This window comes from Oncorhynchus gorbuscha, unplaced genomic scaffold, assembly GCF_021184085.1.
Source record: "Oncorhynchus gorbuscha isolate QuinsamMale2020 ecotype Even-year unplaced genomic scaffold, OgorEven_v1.0 Un_scaffold_528, whole genome shotgun sequence".
NCBI classification, from domain to species: domain Eukaryota; kingdom Metazoa; phylum Chordata; class Actinopteri; order Salmoniformes; family Salmonidae; genus Oncorhynchus; species Oncorhynchus gorbuscha.
Genome location: NW_025745353.1, coordinates 299,227 through 322,267, shown reverse-complemented (window position 1 = coordinate 322,267; position 23,041 = coordinate 299,227). Strand labels below are relative to the sequence as shown.

At 46.7% G+C, this 23,041-nt stretch overlaps 1 protein-coding gene and 1 pseudogene across 1 annotated transcript in view; one reads left to right on the top strand and one right to left on the bottom strand.

The window, feature by feature from the left end:
* The window catches only part of LOC124018480, a 64,114-nt pseudogene extending 48,835 nt beyond the window's left edge, over positions 1-15,279 (bottom strand).
* Positions 15,280-16,019: 740 nt separating this feature from the next.
* Positions 16,020-23,041, top strand: part of LOC124018474 (lysine-specific demethylase 4C-like) — a 70,745-nt gene continuing 63,723 nt past the window's right edge. The window contains exons 1-3 of the mRNA XM_046333803.1: positions 16,020-16,154; positions 20,936-21,103; positions 22,723-22,898. Of these exons, the coding sequence (XP_046189759.1) occupies positions 20,960-21,103; positions 22,723-22,898 (320 nt within the window). The 5' untranslated portion in view covers positions 16,020-16,154; positions 20,936-20,959. The remainder of the gene's footprint in view (positions 16,155-20,935; positions 21,104-22,722; positions 22,899-23,041) is intronic.

The following is a 23,041-nucleotide window of genomic DNA, read 5'->3' as shown; positions in this document are numbered from 1 at the left end:
CAGACCAGATCAACAGGGCTGTGAAGACCTAATGCTGACACACCTGTACCTCTACATTACCTAGAGAGTAAATGATCTGGGCTCGATCTGGGACAAGGGAGGGGAGGGGGTTACGCTCTCACCTTCTCCTGGATGTAGGCCACCATGTCAGGGAATGAGGGCATGGGTTTACGGCCCTCTTTCTCCGAGTTCTTAGCAGGCAGAGCCCTCAGGACACGCTGGGCCTCGCTGCACACCTCTTCTCTCCTATAATAACACACCATATAATATAATCCTATAATAACACACTATGGAGACACTGGGCCTCTCTCCTGTAATAAACACACCATATAATATAATCCTATAATAAACACACTATGGAGACACTGGGCCTCTCTCCTGTAATAACACACCATAGAGACACTGGGCCTCTCTCCTGTAATAACACACCATAGAGACACTGGGCCTCTCTCCTGTAATAACACACCATAGAGACACTGGACCTCTCTCCTATAATAACACACCATAGAGACACTGGGCCTCTCTCCTATAATAACACACCATAGAGACACTGGGCCTCTCTCCTATAATAACACACCATAGAGACACTGGGCCTCTCTCCTATAATAACACACCATAGAGACACTGGGCCTCTCTCCTATAATAAACACACCATATAATATAATCCTATAATAACACACCATAGAGACACTGGGCCTCTCTCCTATAATAACACACCATAGAGACACTGGGCCTCTCTCCTATAATAACACACCATAGAGACACTGGGCCTCTCTCCTATAATAACACACCATAGAGACACTGGGCCTCTCTCCTATAATAAACACACCATATAATATAATCCTATAATAACACACCATAGAGACACTGGACCTCTCTCCTATAATAACACACCATAGAGACACTGGACCTCTCTCCTATAATAACACACCATAGAGACACTGGACCTCTCTCCTATAATAACACACCATAGAGACACTGGACCTCTCTCCTATAATAACACACCATAGAGACACTGAGGTCAGGACTCTGGGCCTCTCTCCTATAATAACACACCATATAGACACTGAGGTCAGGACTCTGGGCCTCTCTCCTATAATAACAGACTTCCTATATGTTTTTTCTCAGTGTGTGTGTGCGCGCATCTAGTGTGCTAAATGACTTAAATGTAAATGTAAATGTTGAGACTTACGGGTCCCCGGCAGCCAATAGGAGCAAGTATCTGGAGGGCACGTGATCAGGAGCGAATACCGTGCTGGCGTACTTCATTGCCACCTGACGCACCTGCACTTCAGGCTGACCAATCACAACACAGAAGAACACAATATTCAGAACTTTGACTGACCAATCAGAAAGCAATACTCCAACTTAAATTATCTAGATTTCTTCTGACACACTTGGACATTTGACACACTTGGACAACAGTGACATTCTGACACACTTGGACAACAGTGACATTCTGACACACTTGGACAACAGTGACATTCTGACACACTTGGACAACAGTGACATTCTGACACACTTGGACAACAGTGACATTCTGACACTTCTGGACAACAGTGACATTCTGACACACTTGGACAACAGTGACACTTGGACAACAGTGACATTCTGACACACTTGGACAACAGTGACATTCTGACACACTTGGACAACAGTGACATTCTGACACACTTGGACAACAGTGACATTCTGACACACTTGGACAACAGTGACATTCTGACACACTTGGACAACAGTGACATTCTGACACACTTGGACAACAGTGACATTCTGACACACTTGGACAACAGTGACATTCTGGAACACTTGGACAACAGTGACATTCTGACAACAGTATTCCCTACAATGACGACACAATATAAAACACGCGCCATATATTCCTGGTAAATTAAATCACATGTTTCTTCTACATCCTAGCTTGTAGAACTAGTAATATTTCATATAGAAAATCATAGAGAGATCATAGGACAGGGGTCAGAAACAGGTGGACCGTGGTGGTTTATGTTGGAGCCCCCCAAAGGAACAAGAACCAGAGCAAAACAAGACATGAAGAATTGGCAGCAGGGTTTAGTTTAGGAAATCTGTTTAAGTATTCCCATCTATAAAGAACAAAAAAAAGAGATATATGGTGTCTCAATGTAATAAAGGTATGAAATTATTTTTTAGTCTTAGTTGTGTTCAATTAGCCTTTACAAATTACTGCAATTAAGTTCCTGCCCCCTGATCATCCTCTCCGACAAGAATCGTCTCGCGGCTGAATCTAGTTGCCTACCCCCGTCATAGGAGAAACCAGAGCTTCCATCCGGTTGAGTACTGCTTCCTGTAGGTTAGCGTGTCATAGGAGAAACGGCCCCCTGTAGGTTAGCGTGTCATAGGAGAAACGGCCCCCTGTAGGTTAGCGTGTCATAGGAGAAACGGCCCCCTGTAGGTTAGCGTGTCATAGGAGAAACGGCCCCCTGTAGGTTAGCGTGTCATAGGAGAAACTGCCCCCTGTAGGTTAACGTGTCATAGGAGAAACGGCCCCCTGTAGGTTAACGTGTCATAGGAGAAACGGCCCCCTGTAGGTTAACGTGTCATAGGAGAAACGGCCCCTTGTAGGTTAGCGTGTCATAGGAGAAACGGCCCCCTGTAGGTTAACGTGTCATAGGAGAAACGGCCCCCTGTAGGTTAACGTGTCATAGGAGAAACGGCCCCCTGTAGGTTAGCGTGTCATAGGAGAAACGGCCCCCTGTAGGTTAACGTGTCGTAGGAGAAACGGCCCCCTGTAGGTTAGCGTGTCATAGGAGAAACGGCCCCTGTAGGTTAGCGTGTCATAGGAGAAACCAGAGCTTCCATCCGGTTGAGTACTGCTTCCTGTAGGTTAGCGTGTTATATCTACTGTTACCTTGCCCATGTAGGCTGCCACCAGGGCTTCCATCAGGTTCAGTAGCGCCCCCTGTAGGTTAGCGTGTTATATCTACTGTTACCTTGCCCATGTAGGCTGCCACCAGGGCTTCCATCAGGTTCAGTAGCGCCCCCTGTAGGTTAGCGTAGGCTCCCACCATCATAGACAGAGCCTCCTGGATGGCTAGACGGACATCAGGCTCCTCCTGTACACACACAGTCAGACGGGGCAGGAGGACGGTTAGAATATATGAAAAGGCCGCTGCCATAAACCTTGAATTATGTTTTGGAGGCCTTTGTGTCTTGTCTAATATATATATTATAATGTAGGTAAATAGTGTGTTCAAATAGCATCGTCTTGATGCAGGAACACCTACCTTGCACATGGCCTCAAAGAACTGCTGGACCAGAGCGATATCTTTGGTGAAGAGTTGGGGCATCCGGCTGAGAAAAGAGGAAACATCCCCTCACTAATCACATCAGCTCATCATCATAATCATCATCACCAAGACACAGACTATTGGTTGTTAAAGCTCCAATGTGTAGCTTTGGGGGGGGGGGTAATCTGACCAAATTCACATAGAAACGTGTGTTACAGATAATGTGGTTCTCATTGAAAGCCATGAGAACAAGCGGTAGATCTATTCTATGTGCACTATTTCTATGCTTCTTGTTCTTAAGTTTAGTTTATTTTGCTTTCGGTTTTGTACACTACAACACTCGAGATTCTCTACACTACAACACTCGAGATTCTCTACACTACAACACTCGAGATTCTCTACACTACAACACTCGAGATTCTCTACACTACAACACTCGAGATTCTCTACACTACAACACTCGAGATTCTCTACACTACACTACACTCGAGATTCTCTACACTACACTACACTCGAGATTCTCTACACTACACTACACTTGGTTTGTTTTGTCACAGGAACCGAGATTAAGCAAACCGTTCGAATTTTAGCAAACAGGAAACGGAGGAGCGATTTCGGCATAGCGCATTTTAAAAAAATAGACAGATTTTTACTGTAAATACCTGGACAGTTTCCCCACAGCAGAGTAGGCCATACACAGCAACTTAGGATCCTGCCAAATCAAACCAGACAACAACATAACCCATCATGCTCTATACCAGGAGCACGCAAAGCATCAACCATTGAAAAGCAGAATAGCTACGATGTGTCGTTGATGAAACAAGATGAAAATTGATTGCTGGCTTTACCTCCTTGTACTCGTTGATGAGCTTGGTGAGGCCATTCAGCAGCATCAGACCCAGTGGTTTGTTGGTGTCAGGACATCTGTCAGAGAGGAGACACAACATGTTAGGAGAGGCTTTAGTGTGGGTTAGTGTTGGGCTGGAACAAAAAGCCTGCACACACACACACACACACACACACACTGATGACCGCATTTACTTCTAACTTATTGGTCACCAACCAACCGGTCGATCGCCGAGGCATTTCTAGTAAATCTCCAAGGCATTACTAGTCCGATCTCCAAGGCATTACTAGCCGATCTCCGAGGCATTACTAGCCGATCTCCGAGGCATTACTAGTCCGATCTCCGAGGCATTACTAGTCCGATCTCCGAGGCATTACTAGTCCGATCTCCGAGGCATTACTAGTCCGATCTCCGAGGCATTACTAGTCCGATCTCCGAGGCATTACTAGTCCGATCTCCGAGGCATTACTAGTCCGATCTCCGAGGCATTACTAGTCGATCTCCGAGGCATTACTAGTCGATCTCCGAGGCATTACTAGTCGATCTCCGAGGCATTACTAGTCGATCTCCGAGGCATTACTAGTCGATCTCCGAGGCATTACTAGTCGATCTCCGAGGCATTACTAGTCCGATCTCCGAGGCATTACTAGTCGATCTCCGAGGCATTACTAGTCGATCTCCGAGGCATTACTAGTCGATCTCCGAGGCATTACTAGTCGATCTCCGAGGCATTACTAGTCGATCTCCGAGGCATTACTAGTCGATCTCCAAGGCATTACTAGTCGATCTCCAAGGCATTACTAGTCGATCTCCAAGGCATTACTAGTCGATCTCCAAGGCATTACTAGTCGATCTCCAAGGCATTACTAGTCGATCTCCAAGGCATTACTAGTCGATCTCCAAGGCATTACTAGTCGATCTCCAAACATTTCTGTAAAAAACCCAGCGATAAAGTCTTGTGTTCCTAATTGTGTTTATTTTATTATAATAATATAAATATATGCCATTTAGCAGACGCTTTTATCCAAAGCGACTTACAGTCATGTGTGCATACATTCTACGTATGGGTGGTCCCGGGAATCGAACCCACTAGCCTGGCGTTACAAGCGCCATGCTCTACCAACTGAGCTTAGCCTCGGGCTGTTGGTGGTCGGTGCAGACAACTCAGCCGCTGCCCTGCGCGCCGGGTAGGCAAACTGTTGCCATTTCATGTGTCTGAATGGACAAACTGTTGCCATTTCATGTGTCTGAATGGACAAACTGTTTCCATTTCATGTGTCTGAATGGACAAACTGTTTCCATTTCATGTGTCTGAATGGACAAACTGTTTCCATTTCATGTGTCTGAATGGACAAACTGTTTCCATTTCATGTGTCTGAATGGACAAACTGTTTCCATTTCATGTGTCTGAATGGACAAACTGTTTCCATTTCATGTGTCTGAATGGACAAACTGTTTCCATTTCATGTGTCTGAATGGACAAACTGTTCCTCTCCGGTGGGCCTGGGGAGCTCACTCAGCTGTTCCTCACAAGTAATACAACAATTGATCTATTACCGGTGTGATCATATAGCCTACCTCAAAATGTTGAAATATATATTTTTTAACGTCCGGAACAGCAATGCATTGGCAGGTGAATTCAAGCAAAGCCAGAATGTGGTGATAATGTATTGGGCCTGTAGTTTACTGCACAAACCTCATTGCTACAGAACTGGTTCTAATGGGTTAATGTTGCACAGGCTTACATTGTTTAAGTCAATAAAAAACTGATCTAGGGCCAGCTCTTAATGACCATCTCTCTCTGTGTAACAGTGAACTGAGAAGACAAACTGATCTAGGGCCAGCTCTTAGGCTGCGTTTACACAGGCAGCCCAATAGATTATATTTTTCAATGATTGGGCAAAAGATCAGAATTGGTCTGCCTGTGTAAACAAAGCCTTAGTACAGTAACCGTCTCTATAAGGAAGGGTGGGGTTGAAACTGACTCGGGACCAGTACTTACACCTGACAGATGTGGTGAACAAACTGAAGCGTAAGAGAGAGCAGCTTGTTGTTGGTGTTGGCTCCAAACAGACCGTCGTACACCACCTGGAGAGAGGAGAAGAGAGAAGAGAGAAGAGAAGAGAGAGAGGAGAGAGAGAGAGGAGAGAGAGAGAGGAGAGAAGAGGAGGAGAGAGAAGAGAGAGGAGAGAGAAGAGGAGGAGAGAGACAGGAAATAGACAGGAAATAGACAGGTGATGAAAGTTTCTTTGAGAGAAAGACAGTGGAAGGACATTCAAAAGATTTGCACACACACACACACACACGTTAACTGTTGATTTATTAGAGAACACACACACACTACAGCAGTACCTGTATGTTGGCCGGGAAGCACTCAGCCGCGAGGCGGGAACGTAAGAGATGTGGTAGGATCTTCATCTTGACTCTGGTACTGACTGGCTCATGTTTCAGCTCCCTCTTCAGACTGGCCCCCTGTGACATAACAGGACATGACATCACATAACAGGACATGAGTTGGACCAACAGTTTGACACAGTGCGATACTGTTCACACACACATACAACCAATCAAGATGATGTGGCGACCGTGCCGGACAGATCTCTGCCTCCGGCCTCAGCAATGCCACTTCCTGTCAGGAAGTGGTTCCAATTCAAGACCAAGTTTGAATGAATTCAGAAGGTTGGAGGTGAATCTTTCCACACCTTAGTTTTGAGGGGGATGTCTCCCAGGTAGACCTTGTACATCCTGTTGACGATCAGGGGGTTGTTCCAGTCGATGATACTGCAAAACAAACCCAACAACACATTACATCATATCACAAATCAACGAACTCCCCCGGGGGAGCCCCAGAACAAACTCCCCCGGGGGAGCCCCAGAACAAACTCCCCCGGGGGAGCCCCAGAACGAACTCCCCCGGGGGAACCCCAGAACGAACTCCCCCGGGGGAACCCCAGAACGAACTCCCCCGGGGGAACCCCAGAACGAACTCCCCCGGGGGAACCCCAGAACGAACTCCCCCGGGGGAACCCCAGAACGAACTCCCCCGGGGGAACCCCAGAACGAACTCCCCCGGGGGAACCCCAGAACGAACTCCCCCGGGGGAACCCCAGAACGAACTCCTGTAGCATGTTGTAAATGAGGTGCACCCTTACTGCACCATCCCATAATAGTAGAATAGTCCCATAGATACCCACCTCTGCTTGCTCTTGAGCTCCAGGTCCGCGGCCGTGGCAACGCCGTGTCTTGTGTCGCTAGAGGCAACCACCAGGTGTATGACCGTCTCCACCTCCGGTACCTGTTCTGCCTCGATGAACTTCACTATGCCGAGTTTACACTGGGAGAGACACGTAATCATTACCACACAACCACAGTACAACAACCACACGTCCCGGCAACCACACGTCCCGGCAACCACACGTCCCGGCAACCACACGTCCCGGCAACCACACGTCCCGGCAACCACACGTCCCGGCAACCACACAACCCAATCACCTTTTTATTTTATTATTTAACTAGGGCAAGTCAGTTAACAACAAATCCTTATCTACAATGACGGCCTAGGAACAGTGGGTTAACTGTCTTGTTCAGGGGCAGAACGACAGATTTGTACCTTGTCAGCTCAGGGATTTGATCAAGCAACCTTCCGGTTACTAGTCCAACGCTCTAACCACTAGGCCACCCTGCCGCCCCAAGGAAGGTGTGATACACCTTCCTCTAAGGTCAAAGGTTCAAAGTTGAGGTCAGTACCTGTTCCAGCTGCTCTGGGCTCCACTGGGCCTCTCCGATGACCCTCTTGGCAGCGTATACGCTCATCCCTGGAGGCGGCTGGGGGAGGCCCGGTCCGGCCGCCGCTGCCCCAGAGCTACCCTGAGGGGACGAGGGAGCTGGGCGAGTGAGAGGCTCGTTCAGGACAAACCTGGAGGCCAGAGGAGAAGGAGGGGGGAGAGAGGAGAGGGGAGAGAGAGAGAGTGTAGAGAGGGAGGGGAGAGGGAGAGGAGAGAGAGAGTATAGAGAGGGAGGGGGAGAGAGAGTGTAGAGAGGGAGAGAGAGAGGAGAGGGAGGAGAGAGAGAGAGTGTAGAGAGGGAGGGGAGAGAGAGTGTAGAGAGGGAGGGGAGAGAGAGGAGAGGGAGGAGAGAGAGAGAGTGTAGAGAGGGAGGGGAGAGAGAGGAGAGGAGAGAGAGAGAGAGAGGGAGGGAGAGAGAGAGAGAGAGAGAGAGGGAGAGAGGGAGAGGTCAACTACAAGGTACATTGTTTAGGGATTGTAATAATTAATTCAAGTCTTTGGAAAAACAATTACTTGAGTGAACATGTTGTTTGTAGTAGTATAAGTTTTATAGTATGTTAGACCGTTTTAACAATAACCGATAACATACCTAAACACTTAAAATGGCCAGCCCCATAGGCTACCTCCCAAATGGCACCCTATTCCCTACATAGCCAACTACTAGTGCCCAGGGCCCTACATAGTGAACTACTAGTGCCCAGGGCCCTACATAGTGAACTACTAGTGCCCAGGGCCCTACATAGTGAACTACTAGTGCCCAGGGCCCTACATAGTGAACTACTAGTGCCCAGGGCCCTACATAGTGAACTACTAGTGCCCAGGGCCCTACATAGTGAACTACTAGTGCCCAGGGCCCTACATAGTGAACTACTAGTGCCCAGGGCCCTACATAGTGAACTACTAGTGCCCAGGGCCCTACATAGTGAACTACTAGTGCCCAGGGCCCTACATAGTGAACTACTAGTGCCCAGGGCCCTACATAGTGAACTACTAGTGCCCAGGGCCCTACATAGTGAACTACTAGTGCCCAGGGCCCTACATAGTGAACTACTAGTGCCCAGGGCCCTACATAGTGAACTACTAGTGCCCAGGGCCCTACATAGTGAACTACTAGTGCCCAGGGCCCTACATAGTGAACTACTAGTGCCCAGGGCCCTACATAGTGAACTACTAGTGCCAGGGCCCTACATAGTGAACTACTAGTGCCCAGGGCCCTTGGAGAGGCAGCGTAATCTCCCCACTGACCCGTAGGGCATCAGCAGTACGTCCAACATGAACTCCAGCAGTAACTGGACAGTCTTGGGTTTCTCCATCAGGATGAAGGGAGAGGCCATCTTGGAAGTGTTGGAAGAGTCCTTTGGGTACTTCATGTGATACAAGGACGGGATCAGGAGATGCATCAAGCTGGAGGGAGAGGGGACAGGAAGTCAGTGTGTGTGTGTTCGTCTCCCTCCTTACCCATCCTGTTGGGGCTCAGGCTTGCCCTCCATAGCAGTTATCAGGTGTGTGTGTGTGTGTGTGTGTGTGTGTGTGTGTGTGTGTGTGTGTGTGTGTGTGTGTTCATCTCCCTCCTTACCTATCCTGTTGGGGCTCAGGCTTGCCCTCCATAGCAGTCAGCAGAGTAGGTGCCAGCTCACACCGTTTCTCCACCTCCAGTCGAGGGTAACCCATCTTGATGTAAATGATGGTGAAATTCTGCAGAGAGAATCCACCATTCTGGATTAAACATCTCACAATGTCAGGGGGAGTAAAGAACATGGTAAACAGAGACATAGATTATATATACACAGAGAGAATCCACTGTTCTGGATTAAACATCTCACAATGTCAGGGGGAGTAAAGAACATGGTAAACAGAGACATAGATTATATATACACAGAGAGAATCCACTAACCCTAACCCTAACCCACACAGAGTTTGAACACAGGCCTACTCAGTTTGAGAGATGCTATTTTGACACTATAATCACAGGATGAATACTCCAAACAGCCCTCTCTCTCTATTCCCTACATAGATAATAACAGGAAGTATCCCAAACAGCCCTCTCTCTATTCCCTACATAGATAATAACAGGAAGTATCCCAAACAGCCCTCTCTCTATTCCCTACATAGATAATAACAGGAAGTATCCCAAACAGCCCTCTCTCTATTCCCTACATAGATAATAACAGGAAGTATCCCAAACAGCCCTCTCTCTATTCCCTACATAGATAATAACAGGAAGTATCCCAAACAGCCCTCTCTCTATTCCCTACATAGATAATAACAGGAAGTATCCCAAACAGCCCTCTATTCCCTACATAGATAATAACAGGAAGTATCCCAAACAGCCCTCTATTCCCTACATAGATAATAACAGGAAGTATCCCAAACAGCCCTCTCTCTATTCCCTACATAGATAATAACAGGAAGTATCCCAAACAGCCCTCTCTCTATTCCCTACATAGATAATAACAGGAAGTATCCCAAACACCTACAGTCATCTATTCCCTACATAGATAATAACAGGAAATCCCAAACAGCCCCTCTCTCTATTCCCTACATAGATAATAACAGGAAGTATCCCAAACAGCCCTCCTCTATTCCCTACATAGATAATAACAGGAAGTATCCCAAACAGCCCTCTATTCCCTATTCCATAGATACATAGATAACAGGAAGTATCCCAAACAGCCCTCTCTCTATTCCCTACATAGATAACAGGAAGTATCCCAAACAGCCCTCTCTCTATTCCCTACATAGATAACAGGAAGTATCCCAAACAGCCCCTCTCTATTCCCTACATAGATAACAGGAAGTATCCCAAACAGCCCCTCTCTATTCCCTACATAGATAATAACAGGAATAATAATAATATATGCCATTTGGGATGAAGTCTTTTATCCCAAGGTACAGTCATGGATCATACATTCTCGTATGGGTGGAAACAACCTTAACCATTCTATTCCCTACATAGATAATCAGGAAGTATCCCAAACAGCCCTCCTCTATTCCCTACATAGATAACAGGAAGTATCCCAAACAGACCCTGGCCTCTATTCCCTACATAGATAACAGGAAGTATCCCAAACAGCCCTCTCTATTCCCTACATAGATAACAGGAAGTTTATCCCAAACAGCCCTCTATTCCCCAAAGAGCAAGCAGTAGCAAGGACAGAAGGCTGCACAGCTCTGGGATGAAGTCTGACCCAAGGTACAGATCTAGGATCAGCTTCTCCTCCCCTAATCCCAACCTTAACCATTAGTAGAGAAAACCTAAACTGACTCAGGATCAGTGCGTAGGGAAGACATTACCCTAAACCAAACCAGACCCTGGGAACCAGGCTGTTGAAGTAGACCTTGGCCACTTTCAGCAGGCATAGAAATATAGAGGGAATAGAGCCTGTCGGAACTCATTCTACACGTCAGAGAGAGGCATGTTTGTTCTACATCATATATTTCCATCTGAACTCTCCACAACAGGTAGAACGTACAGAGCATTACCGCTAACAAAGGACGCTGCGGCAGGGTCCTGGTACTGAACCAGGAGGGTCTCTACTGGTAGCTGGATCAACAGGGGTCTACAGAGTCAATTTATCCTCTTGTTCAGGTGGACCAGTAGCTCCATCACCTGGTAGAGAGAACAAGAGGTTATAATTAGTTACCAGGAGCTCCATCACCTGGTAGAGTCAATGAGAGGTTATAATTAGTTACCAGGAGCTCCATCACCTGGTAGAGAGAACAAGAGGGTACAGAGTCAATGTGGAGGCTATATACAGGGGGTACTGGTACAGAGTCAATGTGGAGGTTATATACAGGGGGTACTGGTACAGAGTCAATGTGGAGGCTATATACAGGGGGTACCGGTACAGAGTCAATGTGGAGGCTATATACAGGGGGTACCGGTACAGAGTCAATGTGGAGGCTATATACAGGGGGTACCGGTACAGAGTCAATGTGTAGGCTATATACAGGGGGTACCGGTACAGAGTCAATGTGGAGGCTATATACAGGGGGTACCGGTACAGAGTCAATGTGGAGGCTATATACAGGGGGTACCGGTACAGAGTCAATGTGGAGGCTATATACAGGGGGTACCGGTACAGAGTCAATGTGGAGGCTATATACAGGGGTACCGGTACAGAGTCAATGTGGAGGCTATATACAGGGGGTACCGGTACAGAGTCAATGTGGAGGCTATATACAGGGGGTACCTGTACAGAGTCAATGTGGAGGCTATATACAGGGGGTACCGGTACAGAGTCAATGTGGAGGCTATATACAGGGGGTACCGGTACAGAGTCAATGTGGAGGCTATATACAGGGGGTACCGGTACAGAGTCAATGTGGAGGTTATATACAGGGGTACCGGTACAGAGTCAATGTGGAGGCTATATACAGGGGGTACCAGTACAGAGTCAATGTGGAGGCTATATACAGGGGTACCGGTACAGAGTCAATGTGGGGAGGGGGCACCGGTTAGAATGAATTAGTTGAAATAAGAAGTTACCAGTAGCTCCATCACCTGGTAGAGAATAGATTATGATTCCAGTTGACTGTTAGAAGAGATGGTTTGGCATTAGCATAAAGCTACTGTATATAGTGTACAAGTAGTGTGTTTCAGCAAGTCTACAACTTCTCCCTCCTGGAGAAGGAGAACAGTAACACAGCTACGTGCAGGCTACTGGTACTGCAGCTACGTGCAGGCTACTGGTACTGCAGCTACGTGCAGGCTACTGGTACTGCAGCTACGTGCAGGCTACTGGTACTGCAGCTACGTGCAGGCTACTGGTACTGCAGCTACGTGCAGGCTACTGGTACTGCAGCTACGTGCAGGCTACTGGTACTGCAGCTACGTGCAGGCTACTGGTACTGCTGGCCTGAAGACACAGGCGTGTCCTTACCTTCTTCCTGACTCCCTCCTGGACGCTGGACAGTTTGAGGAGGACCGGGGGCAGGAACTTGGATATAATGTCCTGGAGTTGGTCATCAGTCTCTGCATGGCCCAAACGCAAGAAAACTCGCTCCAGTTGATCTGGAGAATTGAACGGAGGAGAGAGAGAAGGAGAAATTAGAGTGAGGAGGAGAGAGAGAAGGAGAAATTAGAAGTGAGGAGGAGAGAGAGAAGGAGAAATTAGAAGTGAGGAGGAGAGAGAGAAGGAGAAATTAGAAGTGAGGAGGAGAGAGAGAAGGAGAAATTAGAAGTGAGGAGGAGAGAGAGAAGGAGAAATTAGAAGTGAGGAGGAGAGAGAGAAGGAGAAATTAGAGTGAGGAGGAGAGAGAGAAGGAGAAATTAGAAGTGAGGAGGAGAGAGAGAAGGAGAAATTAGAAGTGAGGAGGAGAGAGAGAAGGAGAAATTAGAAGTGAGGAGGAGAGAGAGAAGGAGAAATTAGAAGTGAGGAGGAGAGAAGGAGGATTTGAAAATTAGAAATTTGAGACTAGGAGTCCCAAATGGCACCCTATTCCCAAATGGCACCCTATTCCTATATAGTGCACTACTTTAGACCAGGGCCCATAGGACTCTCATCAAAAGTAGTGCACTTTATACTTTTCACCAGGTTCAATAGGGTTCCGGTCAAGAGTAGTGCACTGTATAGGGAGTTGGGTGCCATTTGGGATGCCAGGGTTCAGATGCCAGGACTGGGCTTGATCTGTGTCCAGGAAACCAGTCCATACTGTGATATCATCACATTAGACATCCCCTAACTCTCGTGACAGCCTTCGATAACTGGTTTTGGTTGGGAGATTCAGCCAACTAAATGTTGAACAGGTAGCCTCTCATCTAGTGGAGCCGGTCCCAGGTCTCTATACACATATAATGCTCCCTGACGGAGACCGGGGTTCACTCCCTGTGTCCACATTTCAAACTACGTCTTCTACCTCTGTACTCACCTGTAATGCCGCACCTGTCCAAATAAGGTACAGAAAACACACCTGTCCAAATAAGGTACAGAAAACACACCTGTCCAAATAAGGTACAGAAAACACACCTGTCCAAATAAGGTACAGAAAACACACTGTCTGTACAGAAAACACAAATTAAGGTACAGAAAACACACCTAATTAAGGTACAGAAAACACAAATTAAGGTACAGAAAACACACCTGTCTAATTAAGGTACAGAAAACACACCTGTCTAATTAAGGTACAGAAAACACACCTGTCTAATTAAGGTACAGAAAACACACCTGTCTAATTAAGGTACAGAAAACACACCTGTCTAATTAAGGTACAGAAAACACACCTGTCTAATTAAGGTACAGAAAACACACCTGTCTAATTAAGGTACAGAAAACACACCTGTCTAATTAAGGTACAGAAAGGTACAGTGTGGATGTCCATTTAGCTGGTCTCGAGTGGCTCAGTTTACTCTGAACAAGACTGAGAGTCTGCTAAATGACTCAACTGTAAACATTTCAAATGTAGCTACAACATTCAGACCTAAAGTATAAACAAGGGACTGTTACAATAGCTAATGCACCTTCTATTGTGTTATGTGTGTTATAACTGGGGTGGATAGGCTGTTCTGAGCTAGATCACAAAGCCTGCATGACATAGCCATTAGTTATGTCAGACAGGGCGTATATGCTTTCTACTTGCATCGGACTGGCAACTAGTTGGCAAGGAATTAATGACATCAATTAGTGGCTTGATAACTAGCTGGTGATTTGGCTGTTTAGCTAAATCAAATCAAAATGGTTAGTTGACGTTACCTTGTGAGAGGTGTGTGTTTGCCAACACACTTCACTGCATTGAAAATTAAATGTGTCATCTTTCATTCCATGTACGCCACCTGTTACCATCGAGATACCTACCTAGCTGGCTTTCAATGAATTAGTTAGCAACTAGAGCTAATTAGCTAAACACACACAAAGGCTTATCTTGTGTGTGTGACAATAAGACAATTCATATTGTCCCGGACGCCTGGCTACACTGCTAACCAGCTAACCAGCTAGTTAATAAATCGTAGTTACAGATCCAACATGACATCGTTACAAATAGGGAATGAAATGACTGATCCAATGTTAAAAAATAAAATAAAACTATTCCAGTCGCCATCAGATCACGTTGATCTTTTAATACAACACTTTAATTTGGACCATGACTGTGCAGACGGCCTTCTAACTAGCGTTAGCCAGCTACCTCATAAATCAACGTTGTTCATAATCACAGACGTTTTTAGCTCGATAAGAGTAATGACTGTGTACTAAATGCAATAATACATGTTAGCGATACACATGAAGTGTCTTACGATGCGTTGAATCACTGCAACAACAAAAAAAAAAGCAGTTAGAAACTTACTGAGTTCATCTTGAGCCGCCATGTTCATAGAAAGTCATCGGCGTTGTCACCCTGGGGGTGGATTCATTAATCCATGTCGTAGCAAAACGTTTTAACGGTAAAAACAGTTTGCAACGCATATTATAGCTTCCTATTGGACGAAGTCAGGTAGGTTCCGCCCACTTTTTGGATCGTTCGCGTCCGTTTGGTTCCTAGTGAACGGTGATGAGATGCCCACTCCTCTTTCACTATCTCCTAGTCGGTCGTGCTTTAAATGTAATTTTGTTTTAACACCTGCTTCACATATAGCAACGATAACAGACATATATAGAGCGACATTCATATTGTACACATGTAGTCTTATTCATTCTTGACATGTATATAAACTGGGAAATTATGTGTAGACACTGGGACAATAGGAAAACAGGAAGGGAGAAAATATCCATCGAAATGTGTCTCCCCAAAAAAGTGAAAAACCAAGCATTTCTGAATGAACATTTAATATAACATATTCCTAGAATTAAATGCTTCATTTTTTATATGTTTCTTATTTTATAATCCTATAATTAAATAAATGCTTCATTTTTTATATGTTTCTTATTTTATAATCCTATAATTAAATAAATGCTTCATTTTTTATATGTTTCTTATTTTATATTCCTATAATTAAATAAATGCTTAATTTGATATGTTTCTTATTTTATATTCCTATAATTAAATAAATGCTTAATTTGATATGTTTCTTATTTTATAATCCTATAATTAAATAAATGCTTATAAATGTTTCTTATTTTTATTCTACATTTGTTGAAGTGAAGGTGCATCTTTGTCCGACAGGGGGCAGTCAACTACACCACTGGTCTGAAATCTGCTTATCGACCAGACAGAAGAACAAGTCGCTGTTGACCAGCTGTTGTATGAAAACAGCTGGGCGATCAGGGCGAGAAGAGATAAACAACAATTACAACGAAACACACATTTTTTATACACCAAAAGGTACAGTACAAGTTTCCTTACAAATGCAATCACACGGGTTTAATTCATGACTGTAAGGTTCGGTGTCGACTAGTTTGTGGCGTCTATTTTCGTTTGTAAGCGGTGGACTGGTTGGCTAAGCTAACTGGCTAAGCTAACCGGCTAAGCTAACTGGTTGGCTAAGCTAACTGGCTAAGCTAACTGGCTAAGCTAACTGGTTGGCTAAGCTAACTGGCTAAGCTAACCGGCTAAGCTAACTAAGCTACCGTTGCTAGCTAGCCCAACTTGGCACGTTGGCTAACAACAGCAACTCGTTTTCGCTGCTTGCATGCATTTATCAATTGATTCAAACATTATTGCATATAGTTAAACTGGCTGTAGATATAGTAGTTCTGCTTGGACATAGATGTATAACGTAGACTAACACAGAATGTTTATTTACACCCTGTTTTTATTACCGGCTAGCTAACAGTTAGCTGGTGAGGCTAACTCGAACCCGTTGACTTGGTATTTTCGTTGCGTTAACTTCTACTAGCAAATAGCCAACTGTTAATCTGTTGTTAGCTCGTTAAACTGCGATGCACAATACTAACGATACTAGGTAAATGTATTTCTATGTGTGTCTGGGTGACAGCCAGACTATTTATGGTTGATATATGTTTGAATTCGTGCAGTATATTTGGTCAGCTTGTAGCTAAACCTCGGGCCTTGTTTAGTTAGCATAAATCTCGACAACATCCATTCAAGTTGGGATTTAAACCCCCATCTCTGCTACCGCGCATTGTGCAAAGATGGCCAGTTTAGCAAGCTGGTTTACTTATCCCTTTTCTCATCGCAACCAGTTCTTGTTATTTATCTCACGTTTTGACTACTGTAAGTAAAGACTCTTGAATTCCGACAATAACGAAAGAAAGGGAGTGGTTGGTTTCAAATCAAGTCGTAGTTATCAATTATTTGAACGGTCTCCTTCGATCTGCCATTGCTGGCTACCACAACTGAACGTAGACGAGCTCGGACTGAATGACAGACAAAGATCAGATTAGCCACACTGCACTTCGGACTTATCTTGGGAAATAAATGCACTGTCACAAGTGATTTAATCATTTATCTACTATATATATATATATATATATATATATGTGCATTAAATGATTTTTAAGAAAATGGCAAAGTTACAATTTTATATCAAACATGAAATGCAACAACATAATTAATAGATTTACTTTATTCGAATCAATTAAAATGTAACGATTGTTATTGTATTAGCCTAGCCGTTCATTGCTTTGTGAGATAATCTAAATGAATGATTTGAGACGCATTTCCTTATTGTGGGTCTATTCCTCATTGTACTGTTTTGCTTCAACTATTTTTTATTTTTTTAAGAAACCAACTGTTATTGTGTGTCTAGGTCCTTTGTCTCCTTTGTCAAAGTAAATCCAAAGTGGGTATACCAAATGGCACCCTATTCCCTATATAGTGCTTTAATGTTGATGTAAGCCCTGGTCAAAAGTAGTGCACTGTGTAGGGAATAGGGTGCCATTCGGGAAGTACGCCAGAGTTGTGGTGATCGGGAACCCTGCTGGTGGTAACTAGCAGAGGGGTTGTCAGAATATTTTGTGAGGACCACGATTTCCTTTGTGGGAGGTGACCGCCACCCAGTGGTCCAACATGTAAGTAACACACAGCGGAACTGAAGGTGACATGAGTAAGACAGCATTGGAGTGCATCCCAAAGAGCACCCTTTTAGTACACAACGTTTTACCAGAACCCATACTCCTATACTATGGTCAAAAGTAGTGTACTATACATGGAATAGGGTGCCAACCCTGGTCTAAAGTAGTGTACTATATATGGAATAGGGGCCATTTTGGAGGCTGATTTATTGGGGGGTGGCAGGGTAGCCTAGTGGTTAGAGCGTTGGACTCGTAACCGGAAGGTTGCAAGTTCAAATCCCCGTACTATATATGGAATAGGGGCCATTTTGGAGGCTGATTTATTGCAGTTGCACTGTCTGCAACACTGGGTTTATTAGTTCAGCTAATCTACTAGCTTATCAAGGCTTATTGGATTGATGATTAGTTAATTAGTAGAATCAGGTGTGTTCGAGCTGGACTCGGGAAGAAGGAAGAGAAGCCTGCTTCCTTGTCTGTTTTGTGTAATTAACCAATGAGGCCTGATAAGAATAATGCATGTGTTGCACATAGGTTAATATTGTTATCGGGCCTTATTGGTTAGTTATACAATAATAACCTGTGTGTTGCTTTTTATTGATGTGTTATTCATATAGGCAATACTGTCGCCTGGACAACATTGAGTGTTGTTCACGTAACGGATGTGAAACGGCTAGCTTAGTTAGCGGTGCGCGCTAAATAGCGTTTCAATCGGTTACATCACTTGCTCTGAGACCTTGAAGTAGTAGTTCCCCTTGCTCTGCAAGGCTTTTGTGGAGCCGCGGGGAACTACGATGCTTCGTGGGTGACTGTTGTCGATGTGTGCAGAAGGTCCCTGGTTCGCGCCCGGGTATGGGTGAGGGGACGGTTTAAAATGATACTGTTACATTCACAAACCCTGGTCCTGATCGGACAATGACCCCAAGCATACTTCCAAAGTTATGGCTTTAGGGACAACAAAGTCATGGTATTGGAGTGGTCATCACAAAGCCCTGACCTCAATCCTATAGAACATTTGTGGGAAGAACTGACAAAATACGTGCGACCAAGGAGACCTACAATCCTGACTCAGTTACACCAGCTCTTGTGGAAGGCTCCCCGCAACGTTTGACCCAAGTTAAACAATTTAAAGGCAATGCTACCAAATACTAATTGAGTGTATGTAAACTTCTGACCCACTGGGAATGTGATGAAAGAAATAAAAGCTGAAATAAGTCATTCGCTTCACTATTATTCTGACATTTCACATTCTTAAAATAAAGTTGTGACCCTAACTGACCTAAGACAGGGCATTTTTACGAGGATTAAATGTCAGGAATTGTGAAAACCCGAGTTTAAATGTAGTTGGCTGAGGTGTATGTAAACTTCAACTTCAACTGTAGCTGGGATCTAGCATCTCTACGGTATGTAGGCTAGCTGGGATCTAGCGTCTCTACGGTATGTAGGCTAGCTGGGATCTAGCGTCTCTACGGTATGTAGGCTAGCTGGGATCTAGCGTCTCTACGGTATGTAGGCTAGCTGGGATCTAGCGTCTCTACGGTATGTAGGCTAGCTGGGATCTAGCGTCTCTACGGTATGTAGGCTAGCTGGGATCTAGCGTCTCTACGGTATGTAGGCTAGCTGGGATCTAGCGTCTCTACGGTATGTAGGCTAGCTGGGATCTAGCGTCTCTACGGTATGTAGGCTAGCTGGGATCTAGCGTCTCTACGGTATGTAGGCTAGCTGGGATCTAGCGTCTCTACGGTATGTAGGCTAGCTGGGATCTAGCGTCTCTACGGTATGTCGGCTAGCTGGGATCTAGCGTCTCTACGGTATGTAGGCTAGCTGGGATCTAGCGTCTCTACGGTATGTAGGCTAGCTGGGATCTAGCGTCTCTACGGTATGTAGGCTAGCTGGGATCTAGCGTCTCTACGGTATGTAGGCTAGCTGGGATCTAGCGTCTCTACGGTATGTAGGCTAGCTGGGATCTAGCGTCTCTACGGTATGTAGGCTAGCTGGGATCTAGCGTCTCTACGGTATGTAGGCTAGCAGGGATCTAGCGTCTCTACGGTATGTAGGCTAGCTGGGATCTAGCGTCTCTACGGTATGTAGGCTAGCTGGGATCTAGTGTGTCTACGGTATGTAGTTCTAGGTTTTATCAATCAAGTCAGACAGCCTATGGCCCAAGCCTGTGTTCTATTTAAGCAATAAGGCCAGAGGGGGTGGGGTGTATGGCTAATATACCACGGCTAGGGGTTGTTCTAATGCGCATCGTGGAGTGCCTGGATACAGCCCTTAGCCGTGGTAAATTGGCCATATACCACAAACCCCCGAGGTGCCTTATTGCTATTATAAACTGTTTACCAATGTAATTGGAACAGTAGAAATAACTGTTTTGTCATACCCGTGGTATACGGTCTGATATACCACGGCCGTCAGCCAATCAGCATTCAGGGCTCGAACCACCCAGTTTATATTCTACTCTTTTCTCTGTCTGGGTTTAATTGGTGGAGGCAGAATGGCAGGGGGTCTACGGCCCCGTTAACCCCCTCCTGCCCTGTTAACACCCTCCTGCCCCGTTAAGCCCCTCCTGCCCCGTTAACTCCCTCCTGCCCCGTTAACCCCCTCCTGCCCTGTTAACCCCCTCCTGCCCCGTTAACCCCTCCTGCCCCGTTAACCCCCTCCTGCCCCGTTAACCCCTCCTGCCCCGTTAACTCCCTCCTGCCCCGTTAACCCTCCTGCCCCGTTAACCCCCTCCTGCCCCGTTAACCCCTCCTGCCCCGTTAACCCCCTCCTGCCCCGTTAAGCCCCTCCTGCCCCGTTAACCCCCTCCTGCCCCGTTAACCCCCTCCTGCCCCGTTAACCCCTCCTGCCCCGTTAACCCCCTCCTGCCCCGTTAACCCCCTCCTCCCCCGTTAACCCCCTCCTGCCCCGTTAACCCCCTCCTCCCCCCGTTAACCCCTCCTGCCCCGTTAAGCCCCTCCTGCCCCGTTAAGCCCCTCCTGCCCCGTTAAGCCCCTCCTGCCCCGTTAAGCCCCTCCTGCCCTGATTCTAATGAGGAGTAACTGTTTCACTGTCAAGGCTTCCCCCTTAGTTAACAGAACGTATTACTGTCATGAGATTCTAATGAGGAGTGACTGTTTCTCTGTCAAGGCTTCCCCTGTGTGAGCAGGCAGGATGGCAGGGGCGGAGGTCTACGGCCCCGTTAACCCCTCCTGCAAGATCATGACCTTCAGGCCCACCGTGGAGGAGTTCAGAGACTTCAACCGGTACCTGGCCCACATGGAGGCCCAGGGGGCGCACCGTGCTGGCCTCGCCAAGGTGGGTGTGTCTGAGAGTAGGACTGGGAGTGTGTTTGGTGTGTGTCTGTTCAGGAAAGATGAGAGAACAAACTATGTGTGTGTGTGCTTGTCTGAGTGTACCTCTCCTCTACCTGTCTCCAGGTGATAAACCCCCCTCCTCTCTCCTCTACCTGTCTCCAGGTGATAAACCCCCTCCTCTCTCTCCTCTACCTGTCTCCAGGTGATAAACCCCCCCCTCTCTCTCCTCTACCTGTCTCCAGGTCATAACACCCCTCCTCTCTCTCCTCTACCTGTCTCCAGGTGATAAACCCCCCTCCCTCTCTCCTCTACCTGTCTCCAGGTGATAAACCCCCTCCTCTCTCTCTACCTGTCTCCAGGTGATAACCCCCTCCTCTCTCTCTCCTCTACCTGTCTCCAGGTGATAACCCCCCTCCCTCTCTCTCCTCTACCTGTCTCCAGGTCATAACCCCCTCCTCTCTCTCCTCTACCTGTCTCCAGGTGATAACCCCCCCTCCTCTCTCTCTCTACCTGTCTCCAGGTGATAACCCCCCTCTCTCTCTCCTCTACCTGTCTCCAGGTGATAAACCCCCCTCCTCTCTCTCCTCTACCTGTCTCCAGGTGATAACCCCCCTCCCTCTCTCCTCTACCTGTCTCCAGGTGATAAACCCCCCTCCTCTCTCTCCTCTACCTGTCTCCAGGTGATAACCCCCCTCCTCTCTCTCCTCTACCTGTCTCCAGGTGATAACTCCCCCCTCCTCTCTCTCCTCTACCTGTCTCCAGGTGATAACCCCTCCTCTCTCTCCTCTACCTGTCTCCAGGTGATAACCCCCCTCTCCTCTACCTGTCTCCAGGTGATAACCCCCTCTCTCCCTCTACCTGTCTCCAGGTGATAACCCCCCTCCTCTCTCTCCTCTACCTGTCTCCAGGTGATAACCCCCCCCCTCTCTCCTCTACCTGTCTCCAGGTGATAACCCCCTCTCTCTCCTCTACCTGTCTCCAGGTGATAACCCCTCCTCTCTCTCCTCTACCTGTCTCCAGGTGATAACCCCCTCTCTCTCTTCTACCTGTCTCCAGGTGATAACCCCCTCTCTCTCCTCTACCTGTCTCCAGGTGATAACCCCCTCTCTCCTCTACCTGTCTCCAGGTGATAACCCCCCTCTCTCTCTTCTACCTGTCTCCAGGTGATAACCCCCCTCTCTCCTCTACCTGTCTCCAGGTGATAACCCCTCCTCCCCCTCTCCTCTACCTGTCTCCAGGTGATAACCCCTCCTCCTCTCTCCTCTACCTGTCTCCAGGTGATAACCCCCCCCTCTCTCCTCTACCTGTCTCCAGGTGACCCCCCCCCCTCTCTCCTCTACCTGTCTCCAGGTGATAACCCCCCTCCTCTCTCTCCTCTACCTGTCTCCAGGTGATAACCCCCTCCTCTCTCTCCTCTACCTGTCTCCAGGTGATAACCCCCCCCCTCTCTCTCCTCTACCTGTCTCCAGGTGATAACCCCCCTCCTCTCTCTCCTCTACCTGTCTCCAGGTGATAACCCCCCCTCCTCTCTCTCCTCTACCTGTCTCCAGGTGATAACCCCCCTCTCTCCTCTACCTGTCTCCAGGTGATAACCCCCCTCTCTCCCCTACCTGTCTCCAGGTGATTCCTCCTAAGGGCTGGCGTCCTCGGTGTAGCTATGATGATATTGATGACCTGGTGATCCACGCTCCTATACAGCAGATGGTTGCTGGCCAGTCAGGCCTGTTCACTCAGTTCAACATCCAGAAGAAACCGCTCAGCGTCAAGGAGTTCAGACGCCTCGCCAACAGTGACAAGTCAGTAACTATAAACACAGTAGTTATAACATAGATCTTCTACCTCTCCAGATACTGTACTCCCTCTACCTGAACTATGTGTTATATTTAGTATAGTAGTTATAACATAGATCTTCTACCTCTCCAGATACTGTACTCCCTCT